The sequence below is a fragment of the Drosophila obscura genome, unplaced genomic scaffold (genome assembly GCF_018151105.1).
Source record: "Drosophila obscura isolate BZ-5 IFL unplaced genomic scaffold, ASM1815110v1 contig_9, whole genome shotgun sequence".
Lineage (NCBI taxonomy): Eukaryota > Metazoa > Arthropoda > Insecta > Diptera > Drosophilidae > Drosophila > Drosophila obscura.
The window spans coordinates 5,325,754-5,341,515 of NW_024542883.1; the positions used below are offsets into that span (position 1 = coordinate 5,325,754).

The window sequence follows — 15,762 nt, forward strand, 5'->3', positions numbered from 1 at the left end:
AAAAAGAAAAAATGGAAAATTTAAAAATCCAAGCACACACAAACACATACACAAAAAAGACGGAGGAGGAGAAGAAAGTTTTCAACTTTTCCGAATATTACTTACCCGCTTCGCCGAGTTTTGTAGTTTGCTGCATATGCCGCCCAAAGTGCTCGTACTCCCCGCTGAATGGCGCCTGGGTCGCTTTCATCGCCTGCATGTGCTTCGTGAACGCGCCGACAATGGCCGCCATCCGATCGAAGGCCGCCATATTGATGTGGCCATTTTGTAAGCTGCAAAAACAAAAGAAAAAGGAGGTGGAAAGAACGACCGTATGAGTGGCTGCGAATAAGAAAAGTATTTTTTGCTCGATGAAAAAAAATCAAGGGTTTTATTTGCAATGCAAAATGGTCAAAGACTCAAATGGTTTAAGAGGAGAAAGGGATTTCTGGGAGAGGGTTTCGGGGTAGGGGTTGCTATGCAATTAATGCAGCGACGCACAGTGGGGCCTCAGCCGTAAAGAGGTGGAAAAATTCAATTAATTTTTTTAACGCTTTGGATAAATCCAATACACTAATCCGATAGAGAATTTTCCAGAGCTTTTAAAAATGCAAGTTTAAAATCAGATTTTTAGTTTAGGAGATATGAGCAATCAAAGTTGAAAATTATTTCCGTGTGCAAAAATGTATTCAACTTTTATTTTTCATTGAATATTGATAAAAATGAATACACCTAGCAAAAGGACCCAAAAACAGAATGTTACCTCACACAGTTTACTTTTTATTTTACCTGAAAGATGCAGTATGAAACCCAAAAACAGAATGTTACCTCACATGAAATGAAATGAAATTACTATAAGAATGACTATAAGAAGATAATAAAATCTTATATACACCCATAGAAAATAGCCATGAAATTTGTATATTTTTACTAAGATTTTAATATTTATGCCATTGATCTTCATCCAAGAGTGATTGTATTAAAATTGAATTCTATTTGTAAGTGTACATTTTGATATAAATATGAAAATATTAAAATTTAATATGTTTCATATTTAATTTAATATGTTTCATATTTTATTAAAAAAAATCATTTTTAAATTGAATATGTTTTATGTTTAAATTAATAAGCATTGCATGTCATGAACTGGTTAAAGTTTTCAACAAGAAGTAATCTAAACCTACATAAAACTGTATTGGTTGTGATATTGCCCCTGCGCAAAGGTAAGTTCACTAATCCTGACATTTGTATTCAAGGCGGTAGCAGCTTGAACCAGTTGGGAATTCAAGGAATTAATATGGAAAATTAAAAAAAAAAATTGTTTTTCCATTTGATTTCAAACTATGTATTCAATATGACTATGCAACATATTAAACAACAAATTTAATATATTATAGTTATTTTAATTTTATTTTATTTTAAAGTGTTTTGTATTTAGATTAAATATGACCGTATTTAAATCAAAGTGAACTCTATTTAATTTTACTATATTTTTATTTAAAAATCACATATTAAAATCAAATTTTACTATGCCTTTTCTATCAGTGTATGTATAAGAAAAAGAATAATAGATAAAAGACATTTCAACGTTTCCATATTTCAGTATAAATTACCTAGACTACTCATGCGTTTATAATTACTACATATATACGAATATGTATACTCGTACTCGCTTGAAAGTCTAAGTGAGCTGACTAGTTCCTGCATGCTTACTGCCGATGCATTCTTGATTGTTTGTTTCGTTTGGCCCAATGGGACTAATTTGCATGGCGGGAGTACAGAAGGAACATGGGTTTTTAGTGGGGATTTTCGTGGTCCATCCATGGGATAAGAGTCAGTCATATCAGTCTTCAATAAGCTCATTGACAAGAAACTGCACAGAAACATATCTGGTTTCGAGGAATTTTATTTTAGTTCTCAATAATGAAAAAGTAAATAAATTATACCAATAGAATAATTAACAGGGAACTCCAACTTTAAAATAATTCTTCCCCAAATCCAATATTTATTTCCGTTCCAACGCCTAAATAACAATAAAATATTTTCTCTCCCAAAACAAACATGAACATCATTAAGCTTGAATATTCATAAATCAATTTGATTTGTGCATCTGATAATTCCAAACACACGCTTTAAAATTAATTGAAAATAAAATAAAAAGAAAACAAATATATGGAACGAACGTGTTTTTATGCCAATGATTCCACTGTTCAATGCGTCCCTTGAATAATATAAAAATAAATTATTGTAAAAAGAAGAGCCTATTTATAGCCTTTTTTACAAATTGAGTTGCTATGAAAATGATTTTTATCCTCATCGCTTGGCACATAATCATTTGTTTGGCCACTCTGCGGTTAATTTAATTTAAAACATTAAAAAAATATAAGTATAAATGAGCGCATGAATATATATTCACACTAAATCCAATTGCTTGTGGATGCGGATGCGTATGGGGATGATCAATATATTAATCATTTGACATCTTTGCAAGAAATTTATTCGCCAATGGATTTGGTGGGTTTGTGTTTTAAAACTGCTGTTACACGATACTTTTTCTGCCGACGTAGCTAAATAAAAGCAATAATTAAACAGAAACTCTACTGGTGATAATTGCAAATATTTTTTTTAAATCATAGAGATTTCACCGCTTTAGGTACATTTTCTACATACTAGTATTTATTCGTGTGCAAGAATAATCCATTTTAATCCATTCGATTTTTGAATTGTTGTTTCTTTACATGTGCAAGAATTTTACGTGACCTTGAGGTTTTCTCGTCGGTGGAAAAGGTATCGTATAACATCAGGTAATAATGTAACATCAATCAAATTGGGAGGGTTGCAGGCAAATTAAACTTACCGCTGCAAACAGTTCTCCCGTTCGCCCAATGCCAATTTAACAATATCCGCAAACACTGGAATAACAACCCAATCATTGGGTTTGCCCAATGCCGTTCCCGTTAATGGTGTGACAGGGGATGATGTTGGTGGCTGCTCCGCATTGCTGTTGTCAGCCGCAGGCACTGTCCCTGTTTCCGGTGTCGACATTGAATTCATACCGGAAGTGCCTGTTAGGCCATCTGGTCGCCCACTAGCAGTCGTACTTGTCGACGGTCTCTCATCTAAGTCCATTGATGTGGTAGCTCCTCCTCCAGATGCTGTTGATGCTCCTTCTCCTCCTATTGATGACGACGACTTGTCCTTAGCCTGCTTATCTGTCTTGAGACTTTGTGGTTGGCCCTGTTCATTTAAGACGATTGCCTGTTTCTGCCACAAATGACCATGTCCCTCGGCATGTCGCTGCATGCAATCCAATTGTTGGCACGTCACTTGCAATTTGCTCCACTGTAATCAAATCGAAATCCATAAATAAACATCATTTGTAGTTGTAATCTTGATAAGACGAGACCCTGCTCTGCCCCGACTTTCCCAACATTTTATTTGCTTTGTTTTTTTAGATTTTCTTTTTGTTTTCTGGTGTGTGTGATTGTGTGTTGTAAAAGTTTATGGTTTTGTTTGTTCTGTTTGTGTGATTTTTATGTTTGTAATTTGCGCCGAAAAGCTTTAGATCGAATTTTATGGGCGACATTTGGTCTCTCGCTGATAACATATTAATTAGGATTTCTAAAGGAATCATGGAAATACCCCTCGGTGATTTTGTTGTCATTAAATGTTGTGTGACCCAGAGTATGTACATACATCTTAAATGATTTCGGATATTTATTTGGATTTCATTAAAATAGGACTTTCTTTTGTGAGCCAACAGGAGAACCTACTCGTAAAGAAGAAAATGTATTTTATATTCTGCTGATAATTTAAAATTTTCTTTCGTAGAACTCTTACTTTGTGGCTACAGTCAGCAACACTTCTGCCATCGTACAATGGACACTCATAAAAATTTCAGCAACCACTATAGAAATTTATTTACATATACAGACATCTCTGGAACACACGCCCACGACCCAGAACAACGAGTATCCACAGTTACCATTTTGCGTAGTTCTGTAAATTTATGAAATTCTTTTGCATTTTTTATGGGCAGCAGGAATTTCTGTTCTTTTTTTCTCGATGCGCATTGCACAAAATTCAGCGGCCAGCATTGTAAAGGGAAATGTACAGGGCGCTTTACAATTTATGACCAACGAAATGCAACAACAATGAGAATTATAATTTAAAAAGAAAGATTGGTGAAAGCCAGAATTACATCTATGTTGAAAAGGTTTGAAGCTGATGATGAAATTTTTTTTCATAGACTTCGCCCTGCTTGCATCTTTCAGGTAACACAAATATTACTTCCACTGAAAGTACTAAAAGTAAGATAGTGCATTCCAACCTGAATACCGTAATAAGCAGATGAACCGCACCAAAATTTCAACTCTATAATGAATAAAATACAAGCCAATGGCATTTAATGCACCAAAAGTAAGAACGTACCTTTTAGTTTGTTTTTTTCTTCGTCCATATTTATAAATGGCAAAAGGAAAGCAAAGCCTAGTGTTAAAATGTGCTTGCAACAAAGGGAGAAAGAGTCAAGTAAAAAAACGCGGAATCCATTAACTAATTAAAATGTTTTTTAATGAAAACTTTCTTCATTTGCCGCTGAATGCACAACAACACGCGGGGGTCTATTGAAGGAAATCTGGGAAAATGGCAACCGGGCGAAAGGTGTGAGCGATGTGTTAAAAAAAAGTGAGTAAATGAACTCTTTACTCTTTAGCTGTAGCGAAACTGCGGTAACTTGGGCGTTGAATTGCCCCATTCGTCCAGCATTTTTTTTTCGAAAGGTAAACCTTTGGGGAAACAAAAGTAGGGAAAAGGCCAAAAAACTTCATTGTTATGATAACATGGCACAGAAAAGGTGGCAGAGATGGAGGCCAAACTCAAGGGCTAATTAAAATTTTTTCTTAAATAAAGAATTCCCAAGTGAAAGTTTACTTCAAGAGCCTAAAACAATGGGAGTAAAAATCCAAGTTAGATTTACAAAAGAGTATGGCCAATAAAATCAACATAATTAAATTGGAGTACGAACAAATACCATTTAGGGGAGTACTCTCATATTACTTTGGTATTCTTTCAATATTTAACTAGACACCGACGGAAGCAGCCCGGAAAATGGTATGAAATCTTTTAAGCTCCTTTACGCCAAAATGCATTAGGATGCATAAATATCTGCTGACACGAACAAATATCCTAGGCATCGGGTCCAGCCTCGAGGAGAAAAGATTTCCCTCAAACTCACACACACACAACATAAGAATACTAAGTGAAAATGATGGAGCAAAGCGAAAAAGCAAATTTTCTTAAGGCAGCTTGTTTGGCTTGCTTTGTGAATAGGGTTCTGCCCTTGCTAAGCAGGAGTTTGAATGGAATTTTGTGATGCATTGAAGAAAGTTCTATCCGACGACAGGACGACAGTGTATTTAGATGTTCGGCCAGTACAAGAAAGCTTTTTTCCTTATGCTTAAAAAAGAGCCTCCAGCGTTGCTTCATAACTTTTTACTAAATTCAATTACACTGCATAAGGGGCACACACTCACACACAAAGGTAGATGCACATCCAGATCCAGGGGCAAAGATTCGGTATTGTTATTTCTGCCCTTTGCCATGTCTTCTCTGAGACGATTACAACACTACGATACATTCGTATACGACATGAATTTTATCATAGCATTAGGCTTAAGTCTTTCAATACTATGTAGAAATTCATTCTTCCCGCTTAAGAGAAATGTAGTTTGAATTAATGTACTTCTCCAATTATTTTCCATTTGTGTTGAAAACAGAAGTATCAGTGCTGTGCCTTAGCTCCAATTAAAGTTTCCCAGCGCCATTTGCTAGGGGAATTATGAACGAATCCATTACGCAGTTTTGCCACGTAATTTTCCTATAACATTTTAGTAAATTTTAATTTCTAGCATTTATTCCCCGAATTTATGACGGCGCACGTTCCTCTGATTGTCGGTCATGATTTTCGTTAGCTTTTGTCTCGTTTTGAAAGTGAGTGAATGGAAGTTTTTCTTTTTCTTTGTTGTAGATTCTAATAGACCTGAGACCTTGAAAAGTTAAGAATTTAGAACCTAAGGTTATTTTACTTTAAGCAATAAAAATTTAGTTTCTGTGTAATAAAATTTGCTTAAATGAAGAAATTTGTGATAATGTTGAAACGGTAGAAGAAAGTATAAAACATTTAAAGAAATCTGTAGAAGCGCTGAGAGCTGTGTAGTTGCTTTGTACTTCCATGGGTTGATCAAAGGAGGAACATGTGCACAAATGTTAATTTTTTATTCGAGGGGCTGTTCAAATATTGTCTAAGAAACTAAGTGAAAGGGAAGTTTGGATTTAAGAAGTAATTAAAGGATTTAATTTAGTTAATTTTACCATATCTCTACGTCGCTCTCTTATTTTGTATTAAACAACTGCATGATCTTTTACTCCCTTCTAAAACCGAATAAATTCGAAGAGAATATTACTAATACATAAATGCTTAAATAATAAAAAATAAACCATCAGAATCGTTGTGGTTACTTAATTACAGCAAAAATATTATTATATTTGTACATAAATTGCGATAAATTCGTTTTTGTATGTTTTATTCCATAAATACAATAAGTTCCACATAAATTATCAATTTTTTTCCGACATATTACAATACATAGGAGTGTTTTCACTTAGCATTGAGGGCGTGATTTGACTCACCGAGATTTGCAGCCTCGCTATCGCGGGTGATTCCAGAGATTCCAGAATGGCTGTTGCACTATTATAGTTGCCCACAAGCAGACAATACTGGGCCACGCCACTCCAGCGCTCAACGGTGCGACTCCGGTCCTCGATGCCTTCACACTGGAATGGTGATGTTTCAGCCAAAGAGATGTCCCAAGGTGCAGGATTCGAAATGAAAGATTTATTTGATTACGGAAGATAGTTAGACGTTGCCAATAGACGGTTCGAGCGAGTGAAGGCGAGCGACGAACTACGGGAAAGGATGGACCCACGTGACTTGGCTGAAGTTTTAATGAGTCGCCTACACGGACAACTGGCAAACTGTCAATGAGACAGTTACGAGCGTCATAAATTATATGCCATCTCGCCTGGCTGCCTAGCCGACTGCCTGCCTCCTGATATTCCATGCAAAGTCATGTGAGTCCGTGGACATGGTCCTGGACACGTAGTGCTCTGCATGTTCAGCATGCATGGGTATTTTAATTCAATCTACAGGGTCTAAGGATTCATGCGCTTAGTTTAACTGGAGCACCGTGCCTGGTCTGAGCCACTGGTTTGGGTCAGAACTGGACTGGAACAGAGTGCTGAGACCCCCAAACGGTTATGAACCCATCTTCTGCGGCTCCTTCTGTATACCCTCGCTCACCTGCAGTATCTCATTGCAAACAAACAGACGCAGACGTGCCGACCAATCCAGATACGTTTCCAGGTTGCATGTCTTCTTTGGATCCTGTGCGCCTGGTGGTCCGCCCGATGTGGATGGTTGGTCCCATTTCTTCTGCATTAAATAAAACGCAAACACAAGAGAGAATGCTATAGTGAAGGGTTCCGATATTGAGATATCCATTACTTAGATAATACGTAATAACGGTTATGCTACAGGCAACCCTCCGGGACTAACAAGACAAGACATGGAAACCCGCCCACATGTGCAGAGTATATCTAATGTATGGAAACAAATGCCTAGATACTTTTTTCCTCATTTTTGCTGTAATGATTATACGATCCGATCAGATAGAAGCTCTATTATCAAGACGGATTAAAAGGAACCTTATGGTAAAGGGATTCTTATAAAAATGCAGTTCACATATTGTTTATGAAGTCATCCATACGACTACTGGGTAGAAAAATATCCAGTTTAAAACAAAAAATTGCTGTTGAAATGAGGTGGGAGCTGCAGAGGAGTGAAACGGAGTGGAGTGGAACGAGGCCCTGCAGGGGAGCATTGTTAATGAAGCTGCTTGTCGACATTTTAATTGCATGTCTTTGTAAGTGAATAGAAGTGTGAGTGTATTTCATTTAATGTATGCAAGAGTGCAGATTGTTCTTATGATAAATGTTTACTTATGCAGTAGGAAACATTTAGAATTGAAAGAACATTAAAGTTTAGGAATACGCGTATACTTTAATTAAGACAGAGATTAATGTGCGGTTTTCTTGTACTGTTCATTTAGGATATTGGTTGAAGATTTAAGGTTCAGGAATTTAGCATCTATTAGAGTGCTGATTCATGTCAGTTAGAGAGTTCAACGATCAAAATGGTGCCAAAATATCAAAGGACAAATTTACAACACAACTTTATTCTATTCTGGATGTCATTGGGACTGACTTCTTAAAGAGTAATTGCTTTTTTTGTTGTTTACTCAATTACGATTCAGCTATCAATCTTTTCAGAAAATCTGCATGCTCCTTCTTGGGCCTGGAATTTTTGCCAGTACTTACCTGTTTATCCAACAGAATCATGCTGCTGCACTGCAAAAATTCCTCGCCGCCAATGTTCTTGGCCAATTTCTTCTCCAGCCGGCAGACGATTTGTGCGTATTGCGTGGCAGTCGGAGTGTTGAATGTTGTTTCGACTACGATCTGGTGCAGGCACTCAAAATAGAGTCAAAAGAATGGAAAACAAGACAATGATTTAAAATGGAGATTAGGCAGATTGCTCTTTCAGGGGTCCGCATCCCCTTACCTTGTCGGTAGTGCTGTTGGTCTGCTGGCAAGCACGGAGGTCGGCCTCATGTCTCTCTAAATCAGTCAAACGTTTTAGTAAGGCACTCAGTGTCTGGGAGACAACGGCTTCCAAATGCGAATTGGAACACCTGAATGAGGGAGATTCAGTTCAAGTGGTTTTATTGTTGAGTTCATGCCGAAGGAAATGTAGTTTTCGTCTGCTCACCTGGAAACGATATGCTTGACATGGCTCATCATGCGCTCATCTCGGTAGTCGTAGGGGAACTTCATTGTCCACTCGGCCAAGAGGGCAACTAATGATTCTAAACATTCGCTTTCAGATACTGAGTCCAATAGTTTGCCCAGCAGTTCATAAGGACGCAGAAATAAGCGTGAAGATAGTAAAAACGAGTATACAAATTCCTGCAAGCAAATAAAATAAAAAATAAAACTCAATTAACATTTATCCATGCAGCATAATAAAAACCAGAGGGAACGGTATAGTCAAGTGGATAGGCAATGTGATACCCTAAAATAAGTTTTGAATAAACAAATTTTTGTTTGGCTCTGATCTCTGCTTTTGTTTCCTCATTCTGGCAGTAAGGTCATGGTCTCTTGTCGTATTGCTAACATCTAGTCAAAATCATAGTACCCTTGAGCATAAGCTATACCAAATGTTGATCTCATAGTTGGAAGATGCCAGCAATTAGCTGAGGCATAGCACATCTCTGGATTTTTTTACAACGAATTTATTTTTTTTTGCACTTGGTCCTTGTGGTCCAAAGTTCGGTATATCACAAACAGGATGGTCCTTGTATCCTGTATTCTGTTTCATGTTTTGTTTGCCCTTTTGTGTGTGTGTCTGCGTTCGAGTCTTGAGGTTGAATTTGGGTTTGGTTCCGGGAAAGTAGATAGTTGTTCCTTTTTGGGCTTTTTGGTTTGTGGTTTTTTGGCTCGTGCCAGAAAATTCAACTTGGCAACTATTAGACTAAGAAGGAACTGATTTGTATTCTTTTTGGCGTTTAAAATTTGGGATTTGCATGTAAATACAATTTTTGTGGATATCTAAATTTAACAGGGAATAGTTGAAAACAACAAGGAAAGTTTCGGTTCTATAAGAAATTTATGCTCTGCTTTAAGCTTAAGAATTTTTTTGAACAAACAAATTTTGTTTTGTGATTTTTGCCAGTTATCTTTCTATATACATATATTCATGATTTTCCCATCTTTGTTTTTCAGCTACTAAAAAACAATTCATCCATTAATAATTCTAAATAACTTTAAAAGATATTTACAATTTATGTACAAAAAAGAATATACCAAATGAACTTTAGATAAATTTTATGTTGAACAAAATGCAATGAAAAATTTCTAGCAAATATGATTTATTTTGTAGCGAGTTTTTTATTCAACATTTAAAAAATCGGTAAAAACTGCAAAACTTGCAATATTTACTAGATTTGTTTGTTGCAAATTGCATTTTGAATTTTACAATTATTTGCTTATTTTTTGTACGCTGGAAATAGTTGAAACATTTAAGAGCAGAGATAATTCTTACCTTATCTAAGTCGATTACATTCTTGGGTATGAGTGCCTCGATGAGAGAGTCCAATGGCCCAGAAACTATTCTACCATTTGTGTACATAATGCCACCGGAACCCAAAAACGAGCTCTGTCAAAAAGTATGCAAACAGTCAATATATTTTAATTGAAAATTTGTTTTCTCGCGGGGCCAGGAAAATGTAAACTAATATCAAACCAATTTAATTATCAAATTAAATGCTAGGTCTGGCTCAGAAACGGAAAATCACACTTGTCCTTTTTCCTCAAGGAACAAACCGAATTTTTCTTAAGATTTGGGGCTTAAAATGGTTTGAGATATTTTTCTATGGCAGAACTTTTTGAAGATTTTTGAAGCGGTAAGCTTTCAGGGTAACGCTTGTTTCACATAACCTAGTATCTACGTCTGGTAAAGAACGCTATTTGAAAAGATAATGACACAGCTAGAAGTTAGCCAAACACTTAGGATTCACCCGTCTGGGAAAATAAAGCATAAAATGCAAAAATGATGATTTTGGGGTATACGAAATGACAAAAACTAGAAAGCAAAAAAAAAACGGCATGTGTATAGGTGCGTAATTGGCGTCGTTTAAGGTATCGCCATTAAAACATGGAGACACTGGAGGTAAAATCGTTAACCAAACCTAAAATATGGAAAAATGAACAAAAAATACCTTTGAAGGCGGCGGCCCAACTGCCAATCGAAAACGCGAACAGGTACCAAATGTACAACCCTTTCGCCCTTACACAAAAAAATGAGGACACTAAATTTTTTTCGACTTTCCTGAATTTTTAAAGCAAAATTCGTAAAACCCCACAAATCACAGCATTCAATGCTTTCTGAAATCACAAAGGGATCAACTTCTAGCTGAATACTTCAAATAGCAAAGTTACAACCACGTAAATTGAGTTATGTGAAAAAACGCTACCCTGAAAAACAAAAAAAAACCAAAAAATCCAAAAGCCCGAAACCATCTACAAATAAGCCCCTATCTTCAGAAAATCGGTTGGACAGGAAAAAGCTGGGTCTGGCTCAGTAGGGAAAATTATTATTAAACTGCCATTTGGCAAAACATTATGCTTAATTACCTCAAAATTAATATCACATTGGCTGCGTTTGTGCGGATTTTGGGGTACATCGTACTGAACCACATCGTCACCAACACCCACACGGTTGTTCCCAACCGATTTTGTGGCTTGCTGCATACAAACAAAGTGAAAATTAATAGAAAATTAATAGATAATAAAAGATACGTCCTCAAAATTGTGGATACATGGATGTTTGTGAATATGTTTACCAGAAATCGGAATATCGAGAAAATCGAGTGTATTTTCTGGTATTAGCAACTATACGAGGAGCAGAACACATGCTCTTTCGCAGATTGTATACCCAAAATATTGAAATGTCAATTTAGGAAAATCGCAAGATTTCTCTGTCGTTTATTTGTGTAAATATTCAAATGAAAAATTCTTTGAATCTCTTTAAATATGTAGTATACGTTGTTGCGTGGATGTGCTCCGGTAAAAAAAAACTAAAATTAAAAATATAAAATATAACAAAATTGATTTAAAGAAAATCAATTGGAACACCATCGATGGATGTGAATGATAAATTTAACTTTATTTAATTTAATCATGGAATTAGGAGTCCCCTAGTAATCACTCACCTCGATTTGCTGAAACCCCATTTCCAAGTCATATGCACTCAATTGCTCCGCGCTGTGTCGCCGCCTGTAGCGTACGCCCAAGTTCCCTGGGCCGACGCCAAGGAAAGCTGTCTCCGCTGTCAGATTGCCGGCATCCAGAGAGAAAACGCCACCATTTTTTGCCTCCAGAGATGAAACCGGCCCGTTCTCCAGGCAGCAGTCGTCGCTGTCGGAGCTGCTGCTACTGCTGGGGTGGCGGCAGCGACGACGCCGACGTTGGCGCCATTTGTCGCGATCCCGCTGGCCGCGCGATTTTTGCAGCTCGGTCTGCTTGCAACGCATGCCGCAGGCGATAGCGGATATCTTGCTGGCATAAAAGTACAGTGCCATGTGTCACGTTCGGTCAGCCGCTCCTGACGCGGTCATGTGTGTGTGGGCTGTGAGGGTTAGTTGCTTCTGGGTTGGTGTGTCCCTCTGACTGGCTCCTCTTCTTGTTTAATGCATGAGCACGGATCGGGCTGGTGAAAAGTTAACCTTCTCCATGGCTGGACACGTAGGTGACAGTGGGAGTGGGTGTCATGCAATCAAACGTCAATTTCGTGAAGGATTAGATGTTCGACTGCCGGGCGTTGAACAAACGACTCTCGAGTTCCGTTTTAATCCTTTGGGGTAGGCTGACACTTCATTCCATTTATCGTTTCCCGATTTATCAATTACCACACCGGGAAGACTAGTTCTTGGCTTTTCCTCACTTCCTGCAACAGAAAAAAGAGCCAAATCAAAAATGGAGTCGGGGAAATACTCTGTGCCCACTTGGCGTCAACACATCAACTTTACGGTCAATCGCAGCACATTACTCATACGCCGTGTGGCTCTTGCACAAGTGCTCAAATCACTGGCCTCGTCATATAGCTGCCTCAGTGTGTATGGTGGTTGTGGTTAGGGTTATTATCCCTTGGGGCCCATTTGTCACTCATCAGTCCATAGACATGTGCGCATCGTCAATAAGGGTATAACCGAAACGTCCCGATGGTAAGGAAGAGGACGGCTGCCTATTACTTGGGTCGATGGCAATCATTAAATCACTGCAGATGCGTTAAGGCTGAGCAAGAACTGATTTATACGAAAAAAATCATCAATGATGTTTAGATTGGTTCAAGGTTATAAAGGAATAAACATTTTTGGCCAGGATTTTTCCTATACTTTGCTCTTAGTGTCATTAGATATGAACTCTGAACTTAATACATGTAAAATTTACAAATATGTAATCTTTGTATCCGTATGCATATTGATTTATGGTAGTATTCCGGTTAGGCGTCTCAAGCATTTAATATTTGTGACATTTATATGTGTGTGATAAACGAACATTCACTACTTCAATTTAGAGCCTCATTAGCTCTAAAGAGAATCTTTTTTCTCCCAAAAAAAAGTCATTAAAGTCTTTACCCTTTCCTTTTCATTCGTGTTCTCTCGTTTTATTCATGGCATTACAGTTACATTACACAGTTTAATCCTTCTCAGAAAACAACCTTGAAGCCCTATACTAAGAAGAAAAGAAATAAAACTCGCCTTTAACAATACGGATATTAACAGGATGTGTCGGAGAAACTGTTTTGCATATTATGAGGGGATTTTCACGTGTGTTAAAGAAATACGGAAATAAGAAAACAGTGGCAGTTGGCTTTAATGGGGATTTACCATGCGCAAAAAATAACGACAGCTCGGCAGAGTGCAGCATCAAATGTGTGAAATATCCATTAAATAATAAATATATGCAGACACATGAATCGCAAAAGGCAGTGACTGAAGTGTGGACGTGTGTACTGCCTGAAAGTAAATTGCTATTGAGAGTGCACTCCCGCACCTGCCCGGAAGCTGCTTATGCCAAGAAACAAGAAAATCCAATTGGTATTAACCTAATTCCGACTCGTCATCATGTTTGAGTCTTCGCTTTTGTCAGCCAAAAATTCAACAGTTGCTGTGCCTCGAAGGTTTCCAGTCTGAGGTGGCAGCAATTGATGCCAGTCCCAGAAGAAGAAATCGATCCAAAATCAAAGCCATATCTGGCACCTAAACCAATGCCTTTTTGATCTGCTTAAGATTCGTTTTCATTGACAGCTTCAGCTTCATTATAACTTCAGTTACACCCCCATAGCCAGTCACAAATTGCCAATTAAGGAAACCAGATTTATGTGTTGTGTGCTTAATTTGCTGGTGAAATTCTCTTGACCTCTTGCACACTATTTTATTTGGGTTTTTGTGTGATTTGTTCATTACATAAGCCATGCATAATAAATCTTTTCTGTGTACAATCTGCATTTTAATGTGGCCATTTCCAGTCACAACAGAAAAGGGATTACGGGCTTAGCGGTTCAACAAAAATGAGGTGTATCCCTTTGGGAGTCCATATATTTGGAATGAATGAAATAAATATGCAAATAGTCAAAGTGAATCATGAATGAGCTTGGAATGAGGATCCCCGGAGGTTTATTCAATAATACTTTGAAATAATTTTTGGGGGAAAATTACTAGCTAAAAACACGCATGTTGGACAGCCTACATTTACATTCCTGAATGGATAAATGGTAATGTACACATATTGCAAGAAACCCTCAAACTGCATAATTCAGTCAATTGAAGAGGATATCTGAAAAGGAGAATGTGCCAAAAGAAAGGTTTAAACTAGAATTGCCCCAATATTATGGATCATGCGGCTTACATTTACATCACATTTTAATATCCTTAAAGGGAGTATCATGATTTTGGTTAGATGCTTGCAAACGAAAAAAAGAAAAAATTTGCAAATGGAAATATTTCTGTCAATTTGTCATTTTCTGGAAAAACCAGTTAAAATCTAACAATTTGATCACAAAAATATTTTTTTAGATCTGAAATATCTATTAAAAATTATTTTAAAAACAGGCTTGATCCCTCACGAACACAGCAGGTTAATGGAAGACCTAACTATCTTTAGTTTAAGAATTTAGTAAATCCTTTCCTGCATATTTAAAATAAAATACATCTCTTTTTTAAAAAATATTTCTTTCTCTGAAAATAGCTCTATAACCTTATCATATTGCTGCTGGAGTATAATGATATAAGACTATTTTATTTGAAACAACTTCAATCAGTATCAGTATGCTATACTACCATTCTGCTAAAGGAATGTTTCCCAAAATAATCTCTTCACCGATGGTGTGTGTCTGGTGTATCTATGTGTACGGGGCTATTTGCTTGTGTGTGTGAGACGGGGTTTCCCTTATCAGCATACATATGTATATACTTTTTGTCTTGCCTACAATTTGGGGCAGTACCATGCTCAAGTGAGCGTAACAAAGGCGGAACACACACAAAACGTTTGATATATTCTCGTATTCAACAAAAACGTGTACATAGTTAACTACAAGTTATAGCTGCCCACATCTTTCTGGACAGCCCCACATTGTGGGGTATCAATGGCTGTAGACAAAAACAACCTAAAATAAATCTTTCGTTTAATTATTTTTTTTATATCTGTGCTCAAAAAGAGTTAAAGGGTATATTGTATTTGTGGTAATAGGGGATGTGTGTATATTAAAAAAGGAAAGGATGTAGTAAAAAAATGTAAAATATTGCAAAATTCTACATAAATCATAAGCTCAAAAAATTATATACTGACTAAGTACGGGTATAAAAGAAGAGTCGAGTCCACAGAAGCGACTCATACGTTCCTTCTCGTTTTTTTTTTTTGGTTAAAAGAAACTACTCGACAAAATTTAACTTTTTATTTATTTTGTGAACCAAAATGACTTTTTCTGATAGATTTCGGGATTTAAAAGTTGTTGTAGTACTTTTTTATTTTTTTTATGGTATAATTTTTTTTAAAGAATTTTTCAAGTCTGGTATTTTTTCATGGTTTTTTTCAGAGGTTGTGCTT

General features: G+C 36.8%; 1 protein-coding gene across 1 annotated transcript in view; it reads right to left on the bottom strand.

Annotated features, from left to right (window-relative positions):
- Positions 1-12,512, bottom strand: part of LOC111073804 — a 20,561-nt gene extending 8,049 nt beyond the window's left edge. Inside the window, exons 1-10 of the mRNA XM_041595908.1 lie at positions 11,868-12,512; positions 11,290-11,400; positions 10,199-10,312; positions 8,867-9,063; positions 8,660-8,789; positions 8,416-8,556; positions 7,340-7,471; positions 6,670-6,813; positions 2,837-3,321; positions 106-272 (exon numbers count right to left, since the gene is read on the bottom strand). Coding sequence (XP_041451842.1) covers positions 106-272; positions 2,837-3,321; positions 6,670-6,813; positions 7,340-7,471; positions 8,416-8,556; positions 8,660-8,789; positions 8,867-9,063; positions 10,199-10,312; positions 11,290-11,400; positions 11,868-12,236 — 1,990 coding nt within the window. The 5' untranslated portion in view covers positions 12,237-12,512. The remainder of the gene's footprint in view (positions 1-105; positions 273-2,836; positions 3,322-6,669; positions 6,814-7,339; positions 7,472-8,415; positions 8,557-8,659; positions 8,790-8,866; positions 9,064-10,198; positions 10,313-11,289; positions 11,401-11,867) is intronic.
- Between the last annotated feature and the right edge of the window lie 3,250 nt (positions 12,513-15,762).